At 41.4% G+C, this 25,292-nt stretch overlaps 1 protein-coding gene across 8 annotated transcripts; it reads left to right on the top strand.

The window, feature by feature from the left end:
- Nucleotides 1-1,527: 1,527 nt before the first annotated feature.
- Nucleotides 1,528-24,683, top strand: cert1 (ceramide transporter 1). Of its 8 annotated transcripts, none has more exons than XM_015972513.3 (20): nt 1,528-1,859; nt 2,299-2,418; nt 2,563-2,697; nt 4,879-4,995; nt 12,135-12,203; nt 14,192-14,299; nt 14,484-14,622; nt 15,154-15,237; nt 15,338-15,495; nt 17,466-17,558; nt 17,642-17,728; nt 17,841-17,933; nt 20,417-20,494; nt 21,062-21,157; nt 21,336-21,468; nt 21,546-21,616; nt 21,724-21,852; nt 22,835-22,964; nt 23,127-23,264; nt 23,331-24,683. In XM_015972513.3, the coding sequence occupies exons 2-19, from the start codon at nt 2,329-2,331 to the stop codon at nt 23,252-23,254; spliced, it is 1,938 nt and encodes a 645-aa protein (XP_015827999.3). In that variant the 5' UTR covers nt 1,528-1,859; nt 2,299-2,328; the 3' UTR covers nt 23,255-23,264; nt 23,331-24,683. The 8 variants fall into 8 exon arrangements, with proteins under 8 accessions (XP_015827999.3, XP_015828000.3, XP_015828002.1 ...); XM_015972514.3 differs by having other exon boundaries at nt 15,157-15,237; XM_015972516.3 differs by lacking the exon at nt 20,417-20,494.
- Nucleotides 24,684-25,292: the final 609 nt, after the last annotated feature.

The following is a 25,292-nucleotide window of genomic DNA, read 5'->3' on the forward strand; positions in this document are numbered from 1 at the left end:
CTCAATTAGACCCTGCATCCATATTTGAATTTGAACACTAACTTAATGGTTGTTTTTAGTAGATTTTTTTTAATTATTCAAAATAATTTTATAGTTTGTCACTTTTTCAATTTTGAAGACAGCTTTGTTTTGCATTTTTGAGGTACTAAAATAGACAGACATAAAAAATAACGTAGGCCTAATAGTGTTTGATACATCACTAGACGTGGTTTAAAGCATTTATTAGCTTTGTCATTAGAAAATAATGTCATGATTCGACCCTGAAAACTTTAAAGAGAAAGTCACCCCCTACCAGAGTATTACTCCACTCCCACTTCCTGTTTGAAAAATGCAACAAATGCATAGCAGACCAACCAGACCAGGAGGGCGGAGCCGCTAACAAATACACACACACACACACACACACACACACACACACACACACACACACACACAGGCGTTGTAACATTGTATGATACCAGCAAACGTCCTAGGGTACCTCTTAGCCAATAGGAATGGCAGATTTAAATTCAAATGCAGTGCAGAGTTTTTACCTGACAACGGCACAACACTGACAGTTTTAGGCAGAAAATAAAAATTTTAACTAAAATGCACTACAGTGCAAAACTATTGACTACACGTGTCTGCAGCACGATTAGACACACATTTAGTTTATCAGAAAAAAGGTTGATTTGGGGGTGACTTGCTCTTTAAAGTCAAAATTTGGATATCTAATGCAATTTATCATCCTATAAATTTAATCAGTCTTTTTTAAGACATTGAACTGTGCCACTGTGACGGCAAACTCAGTAAACACATCATGGGATTACAGTCACATTTTGCTATTCCACTTGTTCTATTTGTGTAATCCACATGGATTAATCCCTGATTAGCATGATTATAATTCAGTAAAGAACCTATTTTATAGAGTATGTGTTTCTAAAAAAGTCTAAAGATAACCAAATGAATCTTTATCAATCAAAGATTTTGTTCATGTTGCTCTAAAGCTCATGAGACAATATCAATGACCTAGAATACTAACATGTTTTTTCTGATATGAGTGGACTTTGTGAACCTTAGACTTCAATGTTTTTGGTGTGGCTGTAAACAACAGACCAAAGAGTCAAGCAAAAGCAGTTTTTATTATTATTATTACACATTACTTCAACTTATTTCTATACAGACACACATACCATCTTCTGTTTCCTGTGATGTACAGCAAAGCAACAAAATAAGAAACCCTATCAAAAAATACACTACACAAGAAATATCAAAATTTCCATTAAAACATAACCAGACACTAAGAAACGTAAAACATGGGAAAACAATGTTAGAAAACATGTTTTTAAGACAGATAAAAGAAAAGTGACCTGCTCAGCTAAAATTCTTATTTCCGTTTTTTAAATGCGCCAAAGTCATTGCAAGTGACACAATCGTTTTTCCATTAATTTGAAAACATTGTAATTAAATGTATTTATCTTAAAATTATACCAGTCTGAAAATATATGGTTTTGAATTCTGATACAAACCAACCACTGCTGGTACTTTTATTTTGAAGATGTTGTACACTGTTTCCGATCGTTTTTCCATTAATTTGAAAACATTGTAATTAAATGTATTCGTCTTAAAATTATACTGGTCTGAAAATACATGGTTTTGAATTCTGATACAAACCAACCACTGCTGGTACTTTTGGTTTGAAGATTTTTTACACTGTTTCCGGTTTAACTATAAAACCGTTAGCTTGATTTTTTTACGCAGCAGGTACACAGTAAAGCGTGGTTCTAGCCCCTCCCCCCCGTAAAGCTTCTCAGTTCTGCTACTGCTAGCTCAACCGCGGAACTACAGCAGAGGCTCGCTCCCTCCGTTGCTGTTCACTGGTAGGTTGAAGTTTAGACGCAGTTTTGACACGGAAACCTTTATTTGAACGTGATTACTTTCGGCTTCGTTTGCTAAAACATTTACGTGCAACATACAAGTTAAAGTTACCGTGAGCTAGTTGCGTAGTTTTCCAGCTAACTAAGTTAGCTAGGCTTGTTTGTATTCGACATCAGTTTCAAAACAAAGCCCGCAAAAACTAAGACCGTGATATTCAACTGTCAACGCCAGGGGAACTTGTTAAAAGAAGCGATAGCTTCGTCAAACTGCCGGAGGGAAATTGCGGCGCCCGACCTGTTTTGGACTTATAATTAATTACATGTTTACATTATTTATCTGACTTTAAGATTCGTTTAAATAAGCTTTCAGTCGGTTTAGCTGTGACGCATTGACATGATCGAGCCGTTAACTTAACTTTTTTTTCCTGTCATTAAAAATCAGATTTTAGGATTTCTTCAGATCTGATATTCAATGTCCGAAAAGAGTTCGTCATCTGGTTCAGATGAGGATGTGGACCCGGAATCCGGACAACCCGTGGAGTTTGGAGGCGTTTTAAGCAAGGCAAGTTGTGAATAACAAGTATAAGTCACGTGAAAAGAAAAAAAAACACCAGTAGATTTCTTTTCTGGATTCTTGCTTGTTTTTTTATGAGATCTGTTAATTGTATAGTCTTCTTGATCTTCTGCACATCCTGTGTCATTTCAGTGGACGAACTACATACACGGGTGGCAGGACCGATGGGTTGTTTTGAAAAACAACACATTGAGTTACTACAAGTCTGAGGACGAACGGGAGTACGGCTGCAGGGGTTCTCTATGCCTTAGCAAGGCTGTCATCACGGTAGGTGTTGACACTACTAGTAGTAAAGAAGGAAATGGAATATATTGCAGAAACACATACCAGAATGTATCACTAGTGAATTGTTACAATACTCCATTGAATGTGAGATCAGATGCATCCGTGCACAGAGTTTCCATCTAATCTGGGCGCCTAGCTGAATGTCTGGTAATGGGATCTCCAGGAAATTACATCTGCAAAATCACTCCCTAAATTCTACCTGTAATTTAGCACTCACGAATCCAAGCTTTGGCTGCATACTTCAGAGACGAGACCTGAATTCCTCCTGTGCAGGTTGAGATATGCTGAAATTCAACACTCTGGTTAAATATTCACTTCTCGTTCAACACATCGCCAGCAAGTCCACTAGCCAAAACAAAGGGTTTTCTGTGGTTTGTGCGCTTTATTTATTTATTTGTTTTGCGAAAGGATTATTTGACTCCCGGGTGGATTAAAACAACAAATGACAGTTTACAGTGAGCTTCATTCAGTAAGAGGGCTTATTTATCTGAATGAGGGGGTCATTCTTGTGTTTGTGCCTGCTGACCAGAATAACGTTCTATGCAGCAGAAGATTAGTAACTGTTCTATAGTAAATCTGGCACGCTCGGCTTTATGACACAATTCTTGGTAATCAAAGTAGCAAAACCTGCGCTGCTACTTCTCACTGCCTCGGTTTATCTTAATACTAAACACACTTTAGTTTCAAAGGCAATTGTGTGACAACTTTGGAACACAGAGAAGAGCCTCTGCAATTTTTCTAACCTAACAGTTCCTATTAGTGTGTGTACCTGTAACACACACATCTGACTGTCTTCATATGAAAATACAACAAACCAGAAGCTTAAAACATTACTTTGGAACTTTGTCTGCTCTTATCCTAAAGATTTTTCTGCCTTGTACAGATTAAAAGAGGCCAGTGCAGCGTGGAGGTGCTTACACAGTGAGAATGTTCCTGTCAGAATGAACGAGTCGTAAACTTGATTGCAAAGCTGAGCTTTATGGTCCGTGTCTGATACAGCACAGCAAGATCGAGACTCAGCTCCCTAACTGGCCTCAAACAGAGCTTGGTGCACTTGGATGCTGCTTTTTTTTTTTTTTTTCTTCTTCAAATGATCTCGAAAAACTGCTGGGATGATTTAGACATGACACCTGGCTTTGAGAGAAAATCTCTTATATTTTAGCATTGGTGTTTTATTAGAAAGCTTTCAATGAAACGTTTCACCAAAATAATGTTTGCCCAAAAAACCTGAGAAAATTACTATCAGGCTGAGAATTTGAGGTCAGAATGTGTGTGTGTGTGTGTGTGTGTGTGTGTGTGTGTGTGTGTGTGTGTGTGTGTGTGTGTGTGTGTGTGTGTGTGTGTGTGTGTGTGTGTGTGTGTGTGTGTGTGTGTGTGTGTGTGTGTTGTCAGGGGCAGCACATGAGCGTAATTCTGCAAATACAATTAAACTTATAGGCAGCGAAAGGTTAAGTCAGCTGACAGGGCAGATGTATGCTGAATGGTGCAGAAGAAGAAAATCTGACAGGAGATCTGGGCAGCCATGTATTTTTTTTTCTTTAAAAGAATTCTTTTGCAGGGTAGATATCTCAGCTGAGCGGTGTGGTCAAATTCCAATCTGAGAGGAAACGAGTGAATTCTTTGTTACACGTGTTTGGACGCCTAAGGCGGCTAGTGTGCTGAGCTGGGTGGGGTACGTGATTGTGTGTGTGTGTGTGTGGGGGTGTGTGGGTGTGTGTGTGCGTGTGTGTGTATGTGTGTTAAATAGTTTAAAGATTCCTCCCAGGAGTGGAAGGAAAGGTCATGGAGACCCAGCTTCAGGCTGGAGTTCTCTGTTTTGGTTTTCTTTTCACTGCTCTGCTGCAGCCATTCAGGGGTGGGGCAGCAGCCACAAGACATCAGTTCTCAATTAAGATGTCTGTTTATTGTGTGACATATGGTTCAGTGCGGCTGAATGAGTCCATGTGTTTCTAGTATGTGTCACTGCTAGTCAGTCATTGTTTCAGACAAAGAGTTATTAGTTGTATTTTTCTCCTGCTTCTCAGCAGTTTCACTGAGGTGGTGAAAAACTTGAGCTTTTACATTTTTACCTATAAATATATTCCATTAGTTTTTTTTATTTAATTTTCTGACATTTTTATTAACTTTTCATGAGTCCTCTCTTCTTTCCGTCTGTCTGCACAGCCTCATGAGTTTGATGAGTGTCGTTTTGACATCAGCGTTAATGACAGTGTTTGGTACCTCAGAGCAGAGGATCCTGAGCACCGACTCCAGTGGATAGAGTCAATAGAAGTGCATAAGGTGAGTAGTTTAAAGTTAAACTTTCAATAGTATAAATATCTGCATGTTTTTCAGGCTGTGTTTTCTGTATTTGGTTTACTTTTCATATTTTGTTGTTCCACAAAATTCCATTAAAATCACTGCCTAAATCCAGTTACTGTTGGTTTGCTGGTTTTTCAGGAATCAAAAATAAGGAATTCAGGATTGAACACTAATATTTGTTGCATTTTTTTTTGTATACGTTTGGTTTTTTGGTTCATATAGACATCATTTTCTCCTCTCAGCAGGCACAGCATTTGTACTTTATGTTCTGTGAGCTGGGCATGATGGTACGAGGATTCTCTCTGAGCTTGGTACTCGGGGAATGTGAAAAATCTGAGTGAGGAGTTGAGGTGGGGGTATCCCCATTCATCATGTTGCTGCTGCTCTCTAAAGGACGGTCAGCGATGCGTAGCTTTCAAGAAGAAGAAGATGGAAAAAGTTTCAGATAGCGTCAGATTTTGTCTTTTATCTGAACACTGGGAGTGTCTCATTTGTCAGATGTTGACATGCCCACTTTAAAGACGGCTGAGCTGATGTTATGTGCAATGTTCGGGTTTTTATTGCTCATCAAACATAAAAACAGATTGTTTGACAAAGTGCAGAGAAATGTAGAGAACATTTATGAATTTATTCATATTTTATTGATGTTTACTTCCTTCCAGCTAGGTTTGGGGAGTCTGTGTTGTGTTCTGAGACGTTTACAGTTGCTGCAGCGGAGAGCACCTTCTCTGAAACGAGCCATGGGTGATTCTGTTAATGCTGCTTAATGTTTGTAGTGTAGGTGTGAGTTGCTGCACGCCTCTGGTCCATTAGCAATAGTGTGACAATGTTTCAGGGTCGAACTTGGATTTTGACCCACAGTAACCTCGTAAAGGTTGATGTGACATTACAGCAGGTAGTGTGTCTGTGCTGCTCCTCAATGGGTAAAAAAGGATTTGTGTTGTGCAAAGTTTGCTGAGATGAACCTAACCTGAGTTCTGTTTCGTTCCCTCCTGACTGCCAGTGGCAGTAAACAGAGTGGATGTATCTCCTCGCGCTCTGCGCAGGTCGAGTACTAATGTAAACAAAGTCACGCACGTGACACATAGCGCACCTGGTCGTGAGTCTATAAATTACGCGCCGATAGCTACGTTCGGGTCTCCCGGGATCTTCTCGCCCGAGAAGTTCCGAGTGACCCCTGTGACTGGCAGTCATCCAGGAACTCACAGAACCATAGTTACACCGTAACTTCCGTTTTTGTATGGCTGCAAACACCCAGAAGACAGCGGAGGTTGTTGTGGATGTTAGGAAGCACACAGCCCCCACTCCCTCCCATAACCATCTCAACGTTGCTTCCTGGGCATCACTATCACCCAAGACCTCAAGTTGGAGCCCACAATCACCCCCGTCATAAAAAAAACTGCCCAACAGAGCATGTACTTCCCGAAGCAGCTGAAGAAATTCTTGTTGCCAGTAGAGTCGATGAGGCAGTTGTACACTGCAATCATGGAGTCAGTCCTCACCTCTTCAATCACTGTGTGGTATGCTGGAGCTCCCATCAGGGACATGAAGAGACTGCAGCGTGTCGTACACTCTACTAATGCCCTTTTCAGATAGACATTTTGGAATATGTGTGGACAATTCAATCCGGTTTTTAACCGGAACTGTGTTTTCAGACACACCACTTTTGTACCGGAATTTGTCCTTTCGGCTGCGTTCACAGCAGGGAAAAGTTCCAGATGTCTGGGGGGGGGGGGGTCGTTGTACTTATGTTAAGTATAACTCTGCGCACATGAAGATTCATAAGAGACCTGGATGATGAAGCTCAATGGTTAAAGGAATCACTGAAGCGGTGGGAAGCGCTCCGTCGCGCGTCTAGATGGTACCGTAGGAGGCGAGCTGCCATGGTTCGCCGCATGCTACAGCAGCGGGCTATCTAGGTGCGCACAGCGTCCCCTCCCCCTCCTCCCTGTCCGGGACTCGACCTCACCAGTCTGAAGCAGCCACCCTGTCCGTAACAAGTCCGGACCTGTTACTAGGGGCGTCGTCCGGTGAAATTATGGAAAACGTTATCCGGATGTTTGTATTCAGACACAAAGTTCTTACGGACAGAGTCCGGAACATTTCCGTTTTTCATGGCCTGTCTGAAGGGGGCTTAAGAAAGTCATTGGCTGCAAACTCCCCTCCATACAGGACTTGTACACCTCCAGGACATTGAGGCATGCAGGTTGGATCACAGCTGTCCCATGTCACCCTGGATACAGTCTTTTCCACCCGCTCCCATCAGACAGGAGGCTCAGATCTGTTCGGACCAGAACCTCCTGCCACAAGAACAGTTTCTTCCCCTCTTCAGTTGGACTTATGAATGACAATCGTAGGTAGGGATGCACCGATCAGGTTTTTTGTTGCCGATCACCGATACCGATATCAAAGAATGCTGATCACCGATACCGATCACGTGGATTGGCCAGAAATTTTCTATAACATTATAATGAGTGCTACAAACTACTTAATCTGGGAATAAAGGAAATGTAACCTAATCTAAAATGGTCTGTATTAAGGTTGTCACGGTGTGAAAATTTAACCTCACGGTTATTGTGACCAAAATTACCACGGTTTTCGGTATTATCGCGGTATTTTTTTTAAACGTGCTACATTTTCACACAATTAAATAAACCCTGTATGTCAGGAAATATTGTCTCCAGTTTGTGTCTAAATTTTGCCTAAAATGTGTTATTTTGTAATTATGTTGTTTATTTTTTTCCCTTTAGTCTTTAAAATACCAATATTTGCCCATAACTTCTTATTTTATGTCTCTTTGATGTCATCATTTTAAAAATATTAGATCAGATGATACTCAGTACTCAAGTAGCCTTCTAATCAGATACTTTTTTTACCCTTACTTGAGTAATAAACCCTATATCGGGAAAATATTGTCCTCGGTTTGTGTTCCAGTGAGCTTTGCAGATGTGGGAAAATGTCATCAGGCAGTAATAATCATTGTTAAATTCATAATTATTCTCGGAGAGAGACCAACTCTTATCTGCCCCTGGGAGTCCCGTAATGCATAGCGTCATTTCAACATGGGGGTGTCCGTGACACGGTTTATATGCAGGTAGCGGCACTGTGGCTGCTTTATATAGCGACTCGTTGCATTCTGCCTCAACCCAAATCCTCAGATCACGCATTTTAGCTAAAGCGCTAACGTTAGCTTGCCTTGCGTTGACTGTAGAGTTGTGGGTGATGGTCACGCAGATGTGTCTGAGATTTGTAGCGTTGCTGCCTTTCACAGACATTTTTTCTGCACGTGTTGCAAACAGGATAGCCGTCTTCTATAAACTCCCTCGGCATTCTTCAGATATCCAAAAGATGCCCGTACTTCCGACTTTGTCTTCTTTGAGGGATAATAAATGTCCTCCTGAGCGCTGCCGTCTCCTCCTTTGGCCATTATTTCAGCTTTAGCTTCAAGAAAGTTTTGGTTGTAAACAACAAAGTGCGCATGTGCCGCCAGCAGAACACCGGCAACTTCAGCAGATGATACAGTGGCTGGTAAGGGTCACCGCGCCTACACCGCAGCCATGGTAAACCCACCGAGATAATGTAGTTTTTTTTTAATCAAGACGGTTATTATTATTGTCAACTTTTTTTTACCGGGGTTTACCGCTACACTGAAAACTCCGATCAAAACCGATAGGGGCGCTATCGGCCGATTGGGATCAAATGCCGATCCATCGGTGCATCCCTAATCGTAGGACGGCCAATTCCAGTGGCTTTGTTTCAGTCACCTGACCCTGTGCTGTGTTTCCACTCTGATCAGTACCTACACTGTCATATATATTAGCAGTTTCTCTAATAATTGCCGTCCTACATTAATGTTTTATTGCGCTTATTTCTTATTTTTGCCACTGCATTTCCTTACCTTCTGATTCTGGTCTGCTTCCATTCTGGAGCACCAAATTATTGTATTTTTTCATTTGTGTGTTTGTCATATTAATTTATATATAAATAATCTTTTCAACATGAAGCATCACAGTTATATATTGTAAATACCCTCCAAAACGGTCACTTTCCACGTGTGGGCTCATTTCCATGCATCTTTTGTAGACTAACACATTCATTCGCTCAGGCTGAGTTTTTGTCAGGAACAGGCAGCTGTGTGTGTGCATTAATATAGGTCATGGGTAATGGGTAACAAGTCATGATACCCATTAGTTTCTGCTTTGCAAATGCAGATGTTTTTGTGCAGGTTCACTTGTGTTTTTCAGTGTGGGTGTGTGTGTGTGTCGGCGGTCAGAAGTGGTGCTACATTTGGCAACGTTGAGTGCTGCTTTTCATCAATATTGCATCATTTTCTTTTTCTTCATTGAAGCAGAATTCATAAAGACTCTTCATTGTAAGAAAGCATTTGTTCACTGGGTTTAAAAGCTTGAGCTCTGAGAGGATGAGTGATTTGTGTCATAACTTATTCAGGCTGGTTGTGGGAACAGAGCTCATCCAGATGAGGAAGAAACCTGAAAATCTAAGTAGGAAGAAGAAATGAGAGAAAAAGAGCTGAGGTATAGAGTCCAGACAAATGTTGCTCCCTGCCTCCCACTCGTACCACTCTGTCTCTCTCTTCTGCTGTGTCATAGTATACAGTAGGCTGCTTCACTCGCCCACCTTTTCAGCACAGCATTGGTTTATCACACCAACAGCTCCAGACAGCGCTCGTCTTTTCTCTAATGCATCCATGCATGCACACCATCTTCACCCCCTCTCACTCGTCTCAGTGCAAATGCTCACAGTCACCGACTCTTGCTCAGTGATGGACGGCGGACAGAGAGAACGAAGAGATGAGATGGTTTCACAGATCAGGGTATGTAATGTTTGTATGTAGAAAGAGCAGAGTGTGTTGTGTTTAAAGCATTCGTGTGACCTTGATTTGAAGCAGATGCTCTTGTTCTGAGACATTAAGACTCCTCCTTTGAGTCCCTCCTTCTGGTTTTTAAGAGCGTCTAGTGTCTGTTTCTAATCTAATTGCTTTGGAGTAAAAGTTTCCCCCTTCTGCTGTCTTTCTCTCTACATGAGCTACAGTAAGCCTGTCTGGTTGCTCTTCTTCATCTCCTCCTCCCTCTTGTTTCATAGTGAGGTGTGTCCCTGGAAAGTGGATTACAGCTTCCGCATTGTCAGATCAGAGTGGCGGGGGAGTGCCCGGCCATGTTGGGGCCAGCTAACCGCCAGGACTGCAGCGGTGCCCTGCTCTGCTTTAGCTGTTGGAATGGCCGAATGGTGGGCTTCAAGCATCTTGGCACGCTGCCCGTTCATGTCACTCATGCATGGAGGTCTTTAATTAGTATGCTAGTGTTAGGACATGAATACCATCCATTTTCCACTGCCCATACAGTAGAAGGCAATATTTTATTTGCATGCTGTTTAGCATTTTTAGCTGGTTTTGGGATAACCAAACTCCACTGCACGCTCTCTTGGCTTACATGGCTTGGCATCTTCATACACCCAGATGTTTTTGTTTTCCAAGCAGAAATCTGCAGTTCTCACAGGTTCCTGTTGTCAGTAATTTAAATTATAAAGCCACAAGTGACTGTTTTAGTTTTTGTTTGAGTGGGTGTGCAGTCTGCATGGAGATGGTGGCTGAGCAGGTGCATAGTGTTCTCATCACACACGGGTTCTCGTTGCTTTTCTGTTCTAGGGTTTACAGCAGTAGCTTATATTCTGTTTTACCTGGATGTCATCGTTACAATAACCAGTATTACATGTGAAGCAAAAGTAGGAACAGGAACATAAATGTGTGCTCTTAAATTAAAACTTACAGATTTGGAAGTTTTTCCACATCTCTCCAAACTGTAGGTTCACGATAAGATCAGTAGAAAATACACAGTGATCCCTCGCTACTTCGCGGTTCGTTTATCGCGGATTCACGACTTCGCAGATTTTTTCTTTGGAGCCTTATTCAAGGAAAATTCGCCGATTCGTGGTATTTTTCACCGATTCGCGGCATTTTTCTATGCGAAATATCAAGAAATTCCTGTTTTTTTTTCATCAATTTCATCATAAAATGCACTTTTTGTAATAAAACTATAAAAAAAACAAGTAAAAAATTTTTTTTTCTTGAGTTTTACCCACAAAAAGAGAATGTGATCATACGATAATTCAATATAGTACTGTACTGTAAATATGGTGTCCCTGCTTCGCGGATTTTCATCTATCGCGGCCAGGTCTGGAACGCATCTACCGCGATAAACGAGGGATCACTCATTTTATTTATTTATTTTTTTAGCGCTTCTTGTTTTCGAACTTAAATGTATGGATTTGAGTTTATAGAACAATTCTAAGCATTCAGTTACTTTAATTGTAGATAATTACTTTTACAACAGTTTGTAAAAAAAGACATTCATCAGACACATTTGGCCATGTCACTGGTTAGATATGAACCCGTATGGAGCAGGTCTGTTTGGGCGTTTTGTAAAGAGTCTTCAGTAGAAGGAAATGTTTATTATTTATAGCAACCAGAAAGTTTAAAAGCAGCAAAAAATTGTAACTTCATCAACAAATAAATTCTTTGCAAAAGCTTTTCCAGGCAGCGAAGCGTCCTAATGGCTGTTTACTTATTAATATTAGTGGAGGTGGGTGAGGTCAGCCCAACGATCACAAACTCACGTTTCAAATTTTAAATGAACATTTTTGTTTCTCAGCTCCAGAAAACAGGCGACAGCTTTGTGTCTTCATTCTGTTGTTAGTTGTTTGTTAAAAACATGAAACTCTGTGTTTCAGCTGTAAACACGTGTAGCAAAGTCAGGATGTGCAGCGGTGCTTTTATTTCCTGCTTTTTATTTCACTTTTTTTATGGGCTTTTCCTTTAGTAAATGATGTTGCGTTTATTTTCGGCTCCTTTTTTCTCTCTGCCGTGGCGTTTGCCTTGGTTAAAAACGGCAGGTAAATTACACAGAAACAAGAAAGGATCAGAGGAAAGATGTGCAGCTCATTGCATTTTTGAAGAGATGCATCAGTTTAATGTAATTAAATGCTAAAATGTATGTGGATGCTCCGGCTGCCTCATTAATGTAATAATACCCTTTAACACAAAACACAGAGATCTTTTGTGTGTCCGGTTTTTAACACTCTCCCACTCTTCTCACCCTCAGTTTCCTTCACCCAGTTTGTCACGTTGTTGTGATTTGAGAGCTTGTGGCAGACTCCTGACCCGACTCCAGGTGCTAAAGAAATTCCTCTCAATTAAAACTGCTATTCAGAATAGACACGTGGACACAGACTCCACCAGCAGCCTGCTGGTTTTGGTTAGGTTTACATTTTGGCGTGAAACAGCTTCAGTGGTTGTGTGTTTTTACTCTACAGGTGTGAACAGCTACATGCTAGATAATATTATTTCTTCGGTTTGTTGTGCAGGGTGTGCATGCACATGAGTAATAAAGTTGTGTCACTTTGCTGAGGTGGCAGCTATCACCCCGTCATAAGTTGGCTACTTAATGGAACAACCCCCCCACACCCAGGAGCCTGCTCATAGATCTGTGTTTTACGACGTAATGTTTAACCGCACACTCCTTGCTCCAGAGTCCACACCAGCATTGTGACAGCGTGTTAGAATTGTTTTATCTCAGTTTAATTGTCCTTTCTACCAGGGATGGCCCGATCCGATCACATGATCGGAAATCGGCCCCGATCACCTGGTTTCAGACTGATCGGGACTCGGGCTTTACTTCCCGATCCGGACTCGGATACTTGGTTCAAATTACAGGAGAGCAACTTGGTTCTCCTTAAAGGTCGTCAGGCTCCCCTGATGCCCTTAACGTACACACCCAGAAGGAGCACAAAAAGATCCAGTTTCTACCGATATAATATTATTTATATGGACTCAGCATAGCGGGGATTCTTTAGAGCAGAGATGCAGAGCGCTGATTATTCATGAACTCCAGCTGCTTCTGCACACGGCCACAATAACATTTTCTAAGTTTCTAAGTGGCGTCACCAAAAATATACAATTAACCCACAGTCACTCGTGTCTGTATTTGAGCATGACGTGTGGACGCACTCGCGCTGCCCCCGCTGCAGCGCTCATCACTGGCGCAGCCGGGCAGCGCAGCGCACACTCCGCTTTTTTTGCGGTCAATAGATCAATTTGACCTGCTAGTTAAAAAGTTAGTTGTGAGGTGAAAAAGAAGGAAGCAGGCAGGAGTTTTTCTGGAGGACTGGGAGAAGCAGGAAGATCAGTGACAGACAGGACAGGAAGACAGGAAAATAAAAACCAAGAAAACAAAACAAAGTTCTTAAACAAATAAAATGTAGGTAGATTTATCCCACTACACGTTTGTACCCGTATAAAGCAGTAATTTATCAGCATGTAGTATTTATATAGTTGATACAATTCAGATCATCTTCAAAACTCCGTCCCATGCCCAGGGACGTATCTAAGCATTTTGGGGGCCGAGGCAAAATAGACCCCTGCCAGGTATTTTAAGTTGAAGTGCTATCTGTTTTTATGTTAGACTTTTTATATTTGCAGTAAAGTCCAAAAGTGAAGAATTTATGTTATTTAGTACTTGATTGTTCAAGCTACCTCACAGAAGTGATCTGTTGTTAAAAATTAAAATAAAAAGGTCATTAAATAAAAAATAAGAAACATTCTGGAACTGTTTCTTCCTTCTTCTTTTTTTATGTATCGAAAGTATCGGATCGGGACTCGGTATCGGCAGATTCTCGAAATCAAATGACTCGGACTTGGACTCCAGGGTATAAAAACCTGATCGGGACATCCCTACTTTCTACAGCTGATGTCCAAAACAGTCCTCTGTCCTCATGTACGATGTTCATGGAGTTGCACGTTTCACTGATTAAGTATAATTCGTATTTTTATTGTTAGGTCTGTCATCTGGCTTTAAAACTAGCAACATCCTCATGTGTTTAGCATGTTTCATTTGATGCTGAAGAAAAACAAAATGGTTTTATTTCAGAAGGTTGCAGTAAAACTAGACCTGAGGCTGAATTTCTTTTTTCCTGAGTAGGTGTCCAGCTCCCGCTCTGTTCTGAGATAATTACTCAGTGTTATGTTTGATGACAAATAGTTGATCTCATTTTGCTGGTTGAGTAAAGTTTTCTGCGTGTTTACTGATCTTTGGTTGTTTTTTCTTTCCTCTTCCTGTTTCTGGCCTCTAACTCTCCTCCCACCTGGTGAACCGAATGTCAGGCTGAGTCTGGATATGGTTCAGAAACAAGCTTGAGGCGTCATGGTTCCATGTTGTCTCTCACCTCAGCTGCAAGTGCCTTGTCGTCCACATCCACCTCCTCCTTCAAGGTAACAAAAGGCCCCAGAAACCAGAACAATCTGAAAATTACTCGGCTGTTCACTTAACAAGCTGATCTGCAGACTCTGCTCAGAACCACAGCATTGCATTAGGAGTGTTAAGATTAGGTTTAATGAACATATAAGTAATCCTCCCGCTGTAAGGAAGGGTTTCTCATGACGTCTCTCTGCTCAGAAGGGGCACAGGTTGCGTGAGAAGTTGGCAGAAATGGAAACCTTCCGGGACATTCTGTGCAGACAGGTGGACACCCTTCAGAAGTATTTTGACTCCTGCGCTGATGCCGTTTCCAAAGATGAGTTTCAGAGAGACAAAGGTAATCTGTGGCTTCAGTACACACATGATTGAATATTTTAAAATAATTGGCAAATAAAAGCATTCACAGATGTTTTCTTCCTTCGTGCAGCCTTAGAGCTAAATGAGAAGTCCTGTTAGGATAACTGAGACAGGAAACCGAAATCAATACTTGCTTACAGGACATTTTGTGGGTTGTTCTAATCTCTGAGGCAGAACCTTATTATGTACGTTAAAGTTCTTTCATATTGATCCTCTGTGGGAAAACCTGAAATGTTATTTGCTTAAAACGGGTGGGGAACCCTGGTCCATCGAGGGCCGGTATCCAGCATATTTTAGTTTCAACCCTGCTTCAACACACCTGATTTCAATCAGCAGGTGATTAACGGGCTTCTGCAGAGCTTGATGAGCTGCTGAACAGGTGAATCAACCACGGAATCAGAAGTGTTGGAGCAAAGACATGCAGGACACCGGCCCTCGAGTACCAGGGTTCCCCAATCCTGGCTTAAAAGGTATAAATCAGTTTCCAAATGAGCTGTTTTCTCTCCAATAGTAGAGGAGGATGAAGATGAATTTCCTGCCACTACAAGACCAGATGGGGAGCACAATCACAACAACAACGGCAGCAAAGAGAAACGTGAGTCTGACGTCATGAACATTCAAATTGCTGTGAAAATGAAACAGAACTAACTTAGTTTGTGTCTATTTTAAAGTTGAGTTTGTTTTGTTTGTGTCAGTGTTTGCTCCTGCCAGTCCCAAAGGGATGAACGGCATTGACTTTAAGGGTGAAGCCATCACCTTTAAGGCCACCACAGCAGGCATCCTCTCTACTTTGTCTCACTGCATTGAGCTGATGGTCAAACGGGAGGACAGCTGGCAGAAAAGACTTGACAAGGTACAGCGTCGTAAACAAGACCACTCATTTTAAAATGATAAGTAAACAATGGTTTCTCTTTAGGGCCCAAACCAACAGCACAGGTGTTTAGTAAACTCACTTTACATGAGTTTTGGTGTCTCTGAGCTAGCTCTGCGTTACACAGCTATTATCTTAGCTAAACCCGGAGCCATGGGGGTGCCCAGACATTCTCTTTGCTCTGTGTTTGAGTTCATCAGACTGAAGTGGTTTTCCTGTCGACCTGTGTACGGTGAGGTTCAGTGCGTTTTGTTGTGCCGCCACATGAAGACCCGAGTTTGCACAATTTCTACGACTCTTTTGAAGAGGGATGCTCCTCCTTAGCTGGGAGGATCAGACCCAGGCCCTGTCCACACGTAGTCGGGGATCTGCCAAAACGTAGATATTTTTCTACGTTTTGGCCTGTCATCCACACGAAAACGGAGTTTTTTCACACAAAAACGGATCTTTTTAAAAACTCCGGCCAAAGTGAAGATCTGCGTTTTCTCTGTTTTGGGTGTCTGCGTGTGGACGGACAAAACCGGAGTTTTAAGGTCCGCAACGTCACTTTCCGCGACAAAAAAATGCTGACATCACGTGTGCGACCTGTGTTTACACTAGCCGACAGCATGGATGCCCTCAGAGCTGCGCTCGCTTTATCAATTGTCCAAGCGCTTTTTGCTTGTTTGTTTTTGCAAGCGGAATTACTGCTCCTTGCGGAAGACCACAGACGAAGGACGAGGTTGAGAACGGGGGAAGTACTGCCGCCTACAGGTCTGGCATGTCCTTAACAACGTATTTATCTGGGTACGTGTGGACAGTTTTTTTTTAAAATGAGGTGGTGTGGACGCAAGTTTTTGGAGGGGCGGATATTCGTTTTAAAAAAAAACCGGCTACGTGTGGACTAGGCCCCAGTCACTTCTGGAGCTTTTAGTGCGATTTCTGACCTCGTGATTCAAATTTACATTTTACTTTTACATATTTACTCTGTAATTACGTGATTTAATATGTAGCAAAGCACAATATATGAAGATAAAGGCATTCAAGTAAAAACAAGGCAACTTTAAAACGTAAATATTCTATAAAATACGGCTTGATTACATTAACAGGAGTGAATGCAAGTCATTGTTTTACACCCATTTAGTTAAAAAAGGGATTTTTAGAAAGTTCCTTGATGACTTGGGTAAGATGTTTGGATAATGTAATCTTTATTCTAAAGCTGGTTGTTTAATTATTCAGTCCCAGAAAAGTGTTGATGAAGCAGTGAAGTGTTTCCATCCTCCTGAGGAAGTGTTACGAGTGAAAAGATAGAGTCGTTTACAAATAACTGATCTGATCGCATCAGTTCCCACATGTCTATAGAAACCTGCTGTCTCTTTAAGAGTGTCCTCTCCATATATTAGTTAATCTGGTCGAGCCAGTTTTCTTTCTTTTCCATGTGTGTGTGTATGCATGTGAAAAGGGCGTGCCACCCAACCCCTAAAACTCACAAAAGCCGGGAAGTCTTTTCAGCCAGACTCCACTCGGGGAACTCTCGCTCCGACTTGTATTTGGTTTTGAGCGGGACGTTTAGATTGTGGGTCTGGAGGTCGACACAGAAGTAAATGAAATAAAAGCATAGCTGGGATTTGTGTAGAAGGAGCTGTAGGAAATGACTTCCTGGTGGAAGCCGTCGATACACCGGAGCACTGAGCTGCTTAAACACCAGACACAGAGGTGGATACCTCTACAGACATGCAGCCTCCACTTCACAGTAGGTGTCTGTCTGCCTGTACAGCTGTTAGACGGTTAAATACTGGATCACCTCCTGCTGTTTCTTTGTTTTGTGGCAAGTGTTGCATTCCTACACCTTCTGTTCTCTGTCTGGTTAGTCTGTTTGTGTCACAGTTACTTCATTTTCTCCAGTCTTCCTTGGATTGTGCAAAATTCTTCACCTCATTACACCGTGTGTTCGTGTGTGTGTGTGTGTATAGGAGCTGGACAAACGGAGGAGGATAGAAGATGCCTACAAGATGACCTTGAATGAACTGAAGAAGAAGTCGCACTATGGAGGCCCAGACTACGAGGCACGATGATCTGATAAGAACTGATGGGTCTTCCTCTGAGCTGTTCACCTGGAGTTCTGACCCCGCTTGTTGGTTTCTCGTAGGAAGGGCCCAACAGTCTGATTAATGAGGACGAATTCTTTGACGCGGTGGAAGCAGCGCTGGACCGACAAGACAAGATAGAAGAACAGGTGGGATGAAAATATCTCTTGAAACTGCTTCACAAAACCGATTGTTTTTTTTGTTTTTTATACCTAACCTATTTTTGATCTAATCTACTTATTATCACTCTTCCTGGCTCAGTGTCACTCTGAGAAGGTCAGGATACATCGTCTAGCTCAGGTTCCTACTGGAGATGCCTTTTCTACCATCGGGACTCACAGATTTGCTAGCAAGGTAAAGCAGCGTTTTTCTCTTAACAGTAAATTTTGCATCCATCCTAAAATGAAGCTACTTTGTTCTTTGTCTCAATCTTTGTGTGTATACCTTCTCATTCACCCGTGGGATCTCTCTGTATCACCTGATGCTAGAGCGTAAGGTTGGACGATTGGACGAAGTTTACCAACAGTCAGCAGTAGGTCGAGCCCTTTGCCGGTCGTTTTTTAACCCTTAATGTACTCCCCTCCTGTGACCTTAGAGGACAGAAACGGCCGCTCGTAAAAGTGGCTATAAAAATGTATACATTCATATTTATTTTGCTTTTTTTTCCCTAAATCTGTTCAACATATTCAGTCCTGCTGAAATCTATAAAAACTTCATTCATTTTGAGAATCCAGTTTGATTACTCAGCATCACTGAGCATGCAGTAATTTATGAAGGAGGAAAACAAAAACACACACACAAAAATTGGGTATTTTCCCAGTAAATCAATTTGCCTCCAGCCAGGCACATAAACGTACTAATTGTATTTGTTTTCTACACTCTGAAGTTCAGTAAGTGAGTGAAACTGTGTTTTATCCACTTATCAGAGGCCAGGTTGATCTTTTCACCTCAATACAAACAGCAGAAGATCTAAAGAAATGTGTAAAGTTTCTCGCCTAGGAGAGAATTGACTGATTTCTGTGGTGAACAGTAAAAATGACAAATTTGACAATTTTTCCCTAAAATGAAACTGTAATATCACAGAACGCATCATTATTTGTTGCAGATGTTACAGGATCAAAAACTGTGGTTTGAATGGAAGTCAGTGGAACATTTTAGTCCTCAATAGTCATCAAGATGGTACATTTTAAATTCAATTCAAAAATACTTTATTAATCCCAGCGAGAAATTGATTAAAAATTTCATCACATGCATTTTCAGCAATGGCTGAAGGTGGAATATAAACGGTTGCCAAGACAACACTGGCAAACTGTCTTGGCAAATAATATGGGCGACAACTTTCTGCCAAGAGTTCAACATCTGGGCTGCAGAGACGACATTTCACTGAAACATGACATGGATGGCACCATCTGTTGTTGACACGCAGCACTGCTGATACTCTGGCTGAGTCCTTGAAAGGGCTTGGAGTTCCTCCATCTTGTTGGCCAGTGATCTCACATTGCCTATTATGATCGATGGAAGAGATGGTTTGAATTCTCCGTTTTGCTCCCGCTCTGCACCCATGCTTCTTGTGTTTTAGCTTATTTGGGATTTGTGGCTTCAGTTGAGGTATTATTTCAGCCTTTCCAATGTTAATCAGCTGCTTCCGATTGTAAACCAGCTTGTTGCCATGGTTACGAATCATAACAAATGCTCAAAAAGTTAAAAAAGAGCAGTAAAAATCCTCTAAGCGTCACAGCACCAGAAACAGAAAAGTAAAAGGTAAAAAAAAAAAAAATACAGTTTGTCTTAAGAAGAAGAAAAAATGTCCAAAAAAGGCAAAACTTACACGTAGTTAACAGAGCTACTCCAACATGCAGCCGCCCAGAGCAGCGCGAGAATTGGAATCAGTTGCTGTACAAAAACTATTGATGCAAACAATTTTAGATATTTATAACATAACCAAGACTGATTTATAATAAATGCCCCTGGCAGAAAAAGTTGTATTTTCTTGGAAAATAACTATTTTGTGTGTGTGTGTGTGTGTGTGTGTGTGTGTGTGTGTGTGTGTGTGTGTGTGTGTGTGTGTGTGTGTGTGTGTGTGTGTGTGTGTTTAATTATAAATTGCAGCAATGACATTGAGTAATCACACTGGAATTTGAAGGGTTAAAATCCTCAAGTGATTAAAATTTTAAAGGTTTGAGCAGGGCAGAAGTTTTTTAACAGATCTATGAGAAAAGTATAAAAAGAAAATAAGAGTGTGTACATTTTATATAGCCACGTACGAGCGGACGTTTTTGTTCTCTAAGGTCACAAGAGGGTACGTTTCTTTTTCCATAATGTTCCCTTGGTGTTTTTTCAAAACTCCAAATTGAATTTCAAAATTTATCAGGAGAAGTTTTGCAACAAAAATGTTATACCATATGCGCAAACAATGCTAAAATGGCATCTAAAACAAAAAGCAAAATACTGCCTAAATAGACTAAAATGTCCCAGTGACACCTGAGGGTTGAGATATTACTTTGTGCCTGTGACTTAGTGCTGCAGATGGGACATTACATACTTCTGGATAGGGCTGGGTGGTTTCTGCTTTTGCAGACTTGTTCAGATATGATTGGTGGACCGCTGTATTTCAGGCCCACAAAGTGACTAAACCTAACCTGATTCAGTAGAACGCCCCTCGTCATTTGTCAGACCGACGAATGTCCGTTGGAAAGCTTTTGCACATCACCCAACCTTACTGGAACACGATGTGGTGGTGCTTCACTCAGATCATGGCTCTGTCTGCCTTATTGGGATCTCCATGTTGTGATCACTGAGCTTTATTCTGTTCTTCCAAACATCTCTCTGCTGCTCAGTCCCGTAGCTATTCTTCCTCCCTGTCCTTGAGCGAGCTAGTCAGCGCTTCCGATGACATTCACAGATTCAGCTATCAGGTACTGTACTTGGTAAACCACACACACACCTGTAAGGGTCATGCCAGCGCCCACTTGTTTTCATTTCAGTTAGAGCAGCAAGCATGAGAGCGCTCCCTAACCGCTCACTCCAGGATTTCACAAACACGTTTTTGTGCAGCGATGCAGAAAGACGAAGTTCCTGGGGTGATCAGGTTGTTGTGAGAACATTAACAGCTGTCAGTCTAGCAGATGGTCTAACACTGCATGACCTGAATCGGGTGAAACCTCTGAATAAACACCTTTTCCCCTTCCTCACATCACCCTTCTCCATCCACAGCATGAGCAGACATCTTTGTTTTTATTTTAAAAAAACACCCTCCAGCAGGATTAAATGATTTATTTATTTGGTTTCTGCTTTTTCGTAACTCTTTTTGCTTCATAAATTCCTAAAATTCCAAGAAGGAATTTACTTTTACTGTTTGCTCTCTAACCTGTGTGTAAGAAATCCTGATTGTTAGGCAAATCTGGATCATTTGATCCCTACCTGGTTCAAACGGGTTAAGTAAAAGCTGCCCTAACAGGAATCAATGTTTCTCTGTCTCTCAGGTGGAGGAGATGGTGCAGAATCACATGACTTATTCTCTTCAGGATGTGGGTGGAGATGCCAACTGGCAGCTGGTGATAGAAGAAGGCGAGATGAAGGTGAGCTCAGAGAAGTGTTGCTATGAATCATTCTCCTGGTTGCTAGGCTATCAGAAGAAATGGAAACAAAGTCCTTATGTTCACTCAAGTCCAAAACTGACTTGTGTTAGCGGAGTTAGGGATGTAGCAGCGAGGTGGTGGGTCAGGGTTACAGCTCCTCATCCTGCTGTTGTGACAGGTTTACAGGAGAGAGGTGGAGGAGAACGGTATCGTCTTGGATCCTCTTAAAGCTACTCACGCTGTTAAGGGAGTGACGGGACATGAAGTCTGTCACTACTTCTGGGACACAGATTTCAGGATGGACTGGGAAAGTAAGCCGACACCCTCCGTCAACATTTTTTATGTTCCAATGTCATGACCCGACTGATCCGAGCGTTCCCTCCCTCAGCCACCATCGAGAACTACAACGTTGTGGAAACACTTTCTGACAATGCCATCATTGTTTACCAGACACACAAGGTAAACGTGATATTTTTTAGGATTGAGCCGACACTCGTTACTTATTAGATCGGTGATGTTGTGGCGGCTTTTTTGAAGGCAGCTGACTGGATCCGGTTGTGTTTCAGAGAGTGTGGCCCGCTTCTCAGAGAGACGTGCTCTATCTGTCAGCCATCAGGAAGCTTCTGGCAACAAACGAAAACGACCCCGACACGTGGCTGGTGTGCAATTTCTCTGTGGACCACGACGGAGCTCCTGTGAGTGTTTATTCCGCCTTGTTTCCCAAATGAACATCAGAAGGAAACAGTTTAGAAAACATGTAAGAACGGCTAAAGAATACATTTGTATTTCCTAAGAATTAAAGAGGACCAGAAAGTATTCCAGCATGCTTTGGTGGTGAGTCATCAGATGTTTAAACAGCAGCAAACTTATTTCATAATCAGGAGATTATAAACTATAATCTCGAATATTAAACATTCAAACCACATAAAGAAGAACTTTACATTTTAATATTAAATTAAACTGTGGTGCATTCAGGCGCATCCCATAAAGGACGAGGGATTGGTTACACATCTGTGTTTGAATGGGCAACGTGGTTCAGGGGCAAATATAATCCAGGGTTTGTTTCAAGTTCAGACTGGATATTAGGACACGTGATACGGTGGATTATTGTGGTGTCAGTTACAATAAAGCCACCTGTGTGTGTGTGGGGGGGGGGGGGGGGATGTTGGACTTGGAGGTAGGTTGCTTAATATTGAGCAGCTTCTTTAGGCTAAATGTGTAAAAACAGACTAGAAATGAGTTAAAGGTCTGAATTCATAATGGATCTTGTTGCTGTCATTAACTGAACCCAGAAACTGTTTTCAAACTAATTTTTTATATTAGATCATTAAATGTATAAAATGTGGCGTTTGTGTCTTCTGCCTCAGAGTCAAAGTTCAGGGAATTTAGATTTTTCTGTTGAAGAGCAGCTTTATTGAGGCAAGCTGTTATTGGGAATATTGCTCATTTTATCATTAATATATTTAATTTATCTTGGTGTCTGTTTTATGATCCATAAAGTATGCAGAAGGTAAAACTTTAAATATGTTTCAGGTCGTTTTGAATTATTTTTAATATGAATAAGTATTAGTTGCAAAGCTTTTTTAAATTAGAAATTAGTTTCAGACCTGTTATCCTTACATAATTAAATCCTTTCATCTCAGGGTTATTTGAATTTTACATTTTTTTTCCTTCCAGCCTACAAACCGGTGTGTCCGTGCCAAAATCAATGTCGCTATGATCTGTCAGACACTGGTCAGCCCACCAGAGGGCGACAAAGAGATCAGCAGAGACAACATCCTCTGCAAGATCACTTATGTTGCCAATGGTAAGTGTCTCTCTTTAATAGTGTCCAACCTAAAGCATGTGACGTCATCTCCTCTCACCAGAGGTCACCCCGCTGCCCTGTGAAGCTCAGTGGTTAATTATTAGTCTGTCATAAATCAGCCAGAACACCGTTTGATGCTAATCTTTTGCGGTGTGGTTGCAGTAAACCCTGGAGGCTGGGCTCCAGCTTCAGTCCTCAGAGCCGTGGCTAAGAGGGAATATCCCAAGTTCCTTAAACGCTTCACCTCCTACGTTCAGGAAAAAACATCTGGGAAGACCATCCTTTTCTGAACACTCAGAGGTAATAAGGAGCCTTGGAAGATGTTTCACTCTTTTTTTATTATTTTAATCCATCGTTCTGTTTCAGGCTGTCCTGTTGGAGGAACGGTGTTGCTCTTGGAGATCAAACAATCCATTTTTGCTTTTCACTTTGAAACATCTACCTGCAGGACTTCCCTTGTGGGCGGGGGGAGTGAGACTGTTTACAGCTTTAACGCAGCAGAAGTTTCCATCTCCGCTACATTTAAAAGCCCTGCTGCCACCAGCCTCTGGCCATGAAAGCACATTTTATCAGTTCAAGAGTTTCAGACGATGTTTTTTTTTTCCAAATGTCAATCATTTGCTTGTTTTGTATAATTTTTATGACTACAGGCTTTTGAACTTGTTGGGAGGGTTTGCCTTAATCACTAGTATTACAGCTACTTGTTTTGCTGCTAAAGGAACTAGCATGGGGGGTTTTGGTAAACTCTCCTTTTATTGCCTTTTCTGCCCCTCCTGTGACGACTCCTCACAGTCCGATGGGGGGTCGGAGTCTAAAGCCTTGAAGTCTTTATATTTCTAGTTTCGGAGAGCACCATAGACACAATGTATTGTACAGAAACAAAACCGAAAACGTTTACGAATGTGTGAAATGTGAATCGACTGTTAAAAAAGCTTGAATATATTTAAAGTAGATGCAAGGAAATAGGAGATAATTGCTAATGAAATTTGTTTTAATCAGATTTTTTGACAGCTGCGTTGCGGTCGGGGTGAATCTGTTGGATCAAGTTTCAGACCGATGTTTAAAATGACCAGCCGCAAGGTCTGATGGGAAATTTTTCTCTTTAAGAGATGAATGGATACATTTAGTCTTTTTGTAGTTTTTCTTGATTATATTTATCCCCTTTGTGAGACGAGAAGAAGAAATTCACCTATTCTTGGGTCAGGTTTCAAAATAGTGGCACCTTTCAGTTTAGTTGAGCAAATTTAACATTTTACTCAATGCAGCAGCTTCCTGCTGTTTGACTGATAAAAGACCTTCTCCCAGAAGGCCTTAGTCACCAGGGTGAACCTTAACAAGTCTCCAACTTCCCTATTTACAGCCACCAGATGTGCATTTATCAGCACCAAGCTGGGGAGCGCTGTGTCAACATTTCACATCATATTACCTCACAACTTTATTTAGATTTTGTTCTGTAACATCAAACATTTGGGAGTTCAGTTGTTCTGTTTGGTTGGGAGAAAAGGAAATTGACGGTTTGGATCGTTGTTTTGCAGATGACACAATCCAGATCTTAGAAAAAAAGTCCGCTGAAGGATGCTGTTAGTGTTTTTAATTCTATTTTGTCAGTAATCTACACACTTTGTATATTTCTAAGTTGTACAACTGAAGTGTTATTATTTGCACTAAATGTAATGCAATTTGACAATGTTCTGTAAATTAAAATCATTACACAAAAGAGCTGACGAGGTGTGCGGTTAGTGCAAGTGACAAATCAGTTAAAGGGAACATTTTATGAGTTATTCTTTAAGTTATAATAGGTCAGTGGTTGTTTAAAACATGCTTATGAATTTCTTTGACCTTAATCCTTCTCATGTTAACTTATTTCAGCATTTTTATTCGAGAAAATTTCAGTGCCTTACTGTTTCAGGGCTCTGTCACTTTAAGAAAACCAGCTGGAACTGGCCGCTCTCACCCATCTCCCGCGCAGGCTGCTATAAGCTGAGAAGCTCTAATATCTGGGAGGGGCTTAGAGTAGAGTCGCTGCTCTTCCAGCTACGGCTGAATGATCGTATTTGGACCAAAATCGCAATTTCATGCTACGCGATCGCGTGATCATCAAAGCTGCGTGTTTTTTTTATTTATTTTATTTATTTATTTATTTATTTATTTTTGCTATAGCGCTCCTGACTGACCCAGGATCTGTTGTGTCAACCACTTTAGATATCTGGGGTCTCCTCCTGTGTTAGGATGGTGGCAGCAGGGGACGGGGGCAACGGTATTGGAACTGAGCCCAATGTTTCAGCCGACAAAGCTGCACATTTTGGTTATTTTTCTTCCCCCCCCCCC

This window comes from Nothobranchius furzeri, chromosome 17 (genome assembly GCF_043380555.1).
Source record: "Nothobranchius furzeri strain GRZ-AD chromosome 17, NfurGRZ-RIMD1, whole genome shotgun sequence".
Classification (NCBI taxonomy): Eukaryota; Metazoa; Chordata; class Actinopteri; order Cyprinodontiformes; family Nothobranchiidae; genus Nothobranchius; species Nothobranchius furzeri.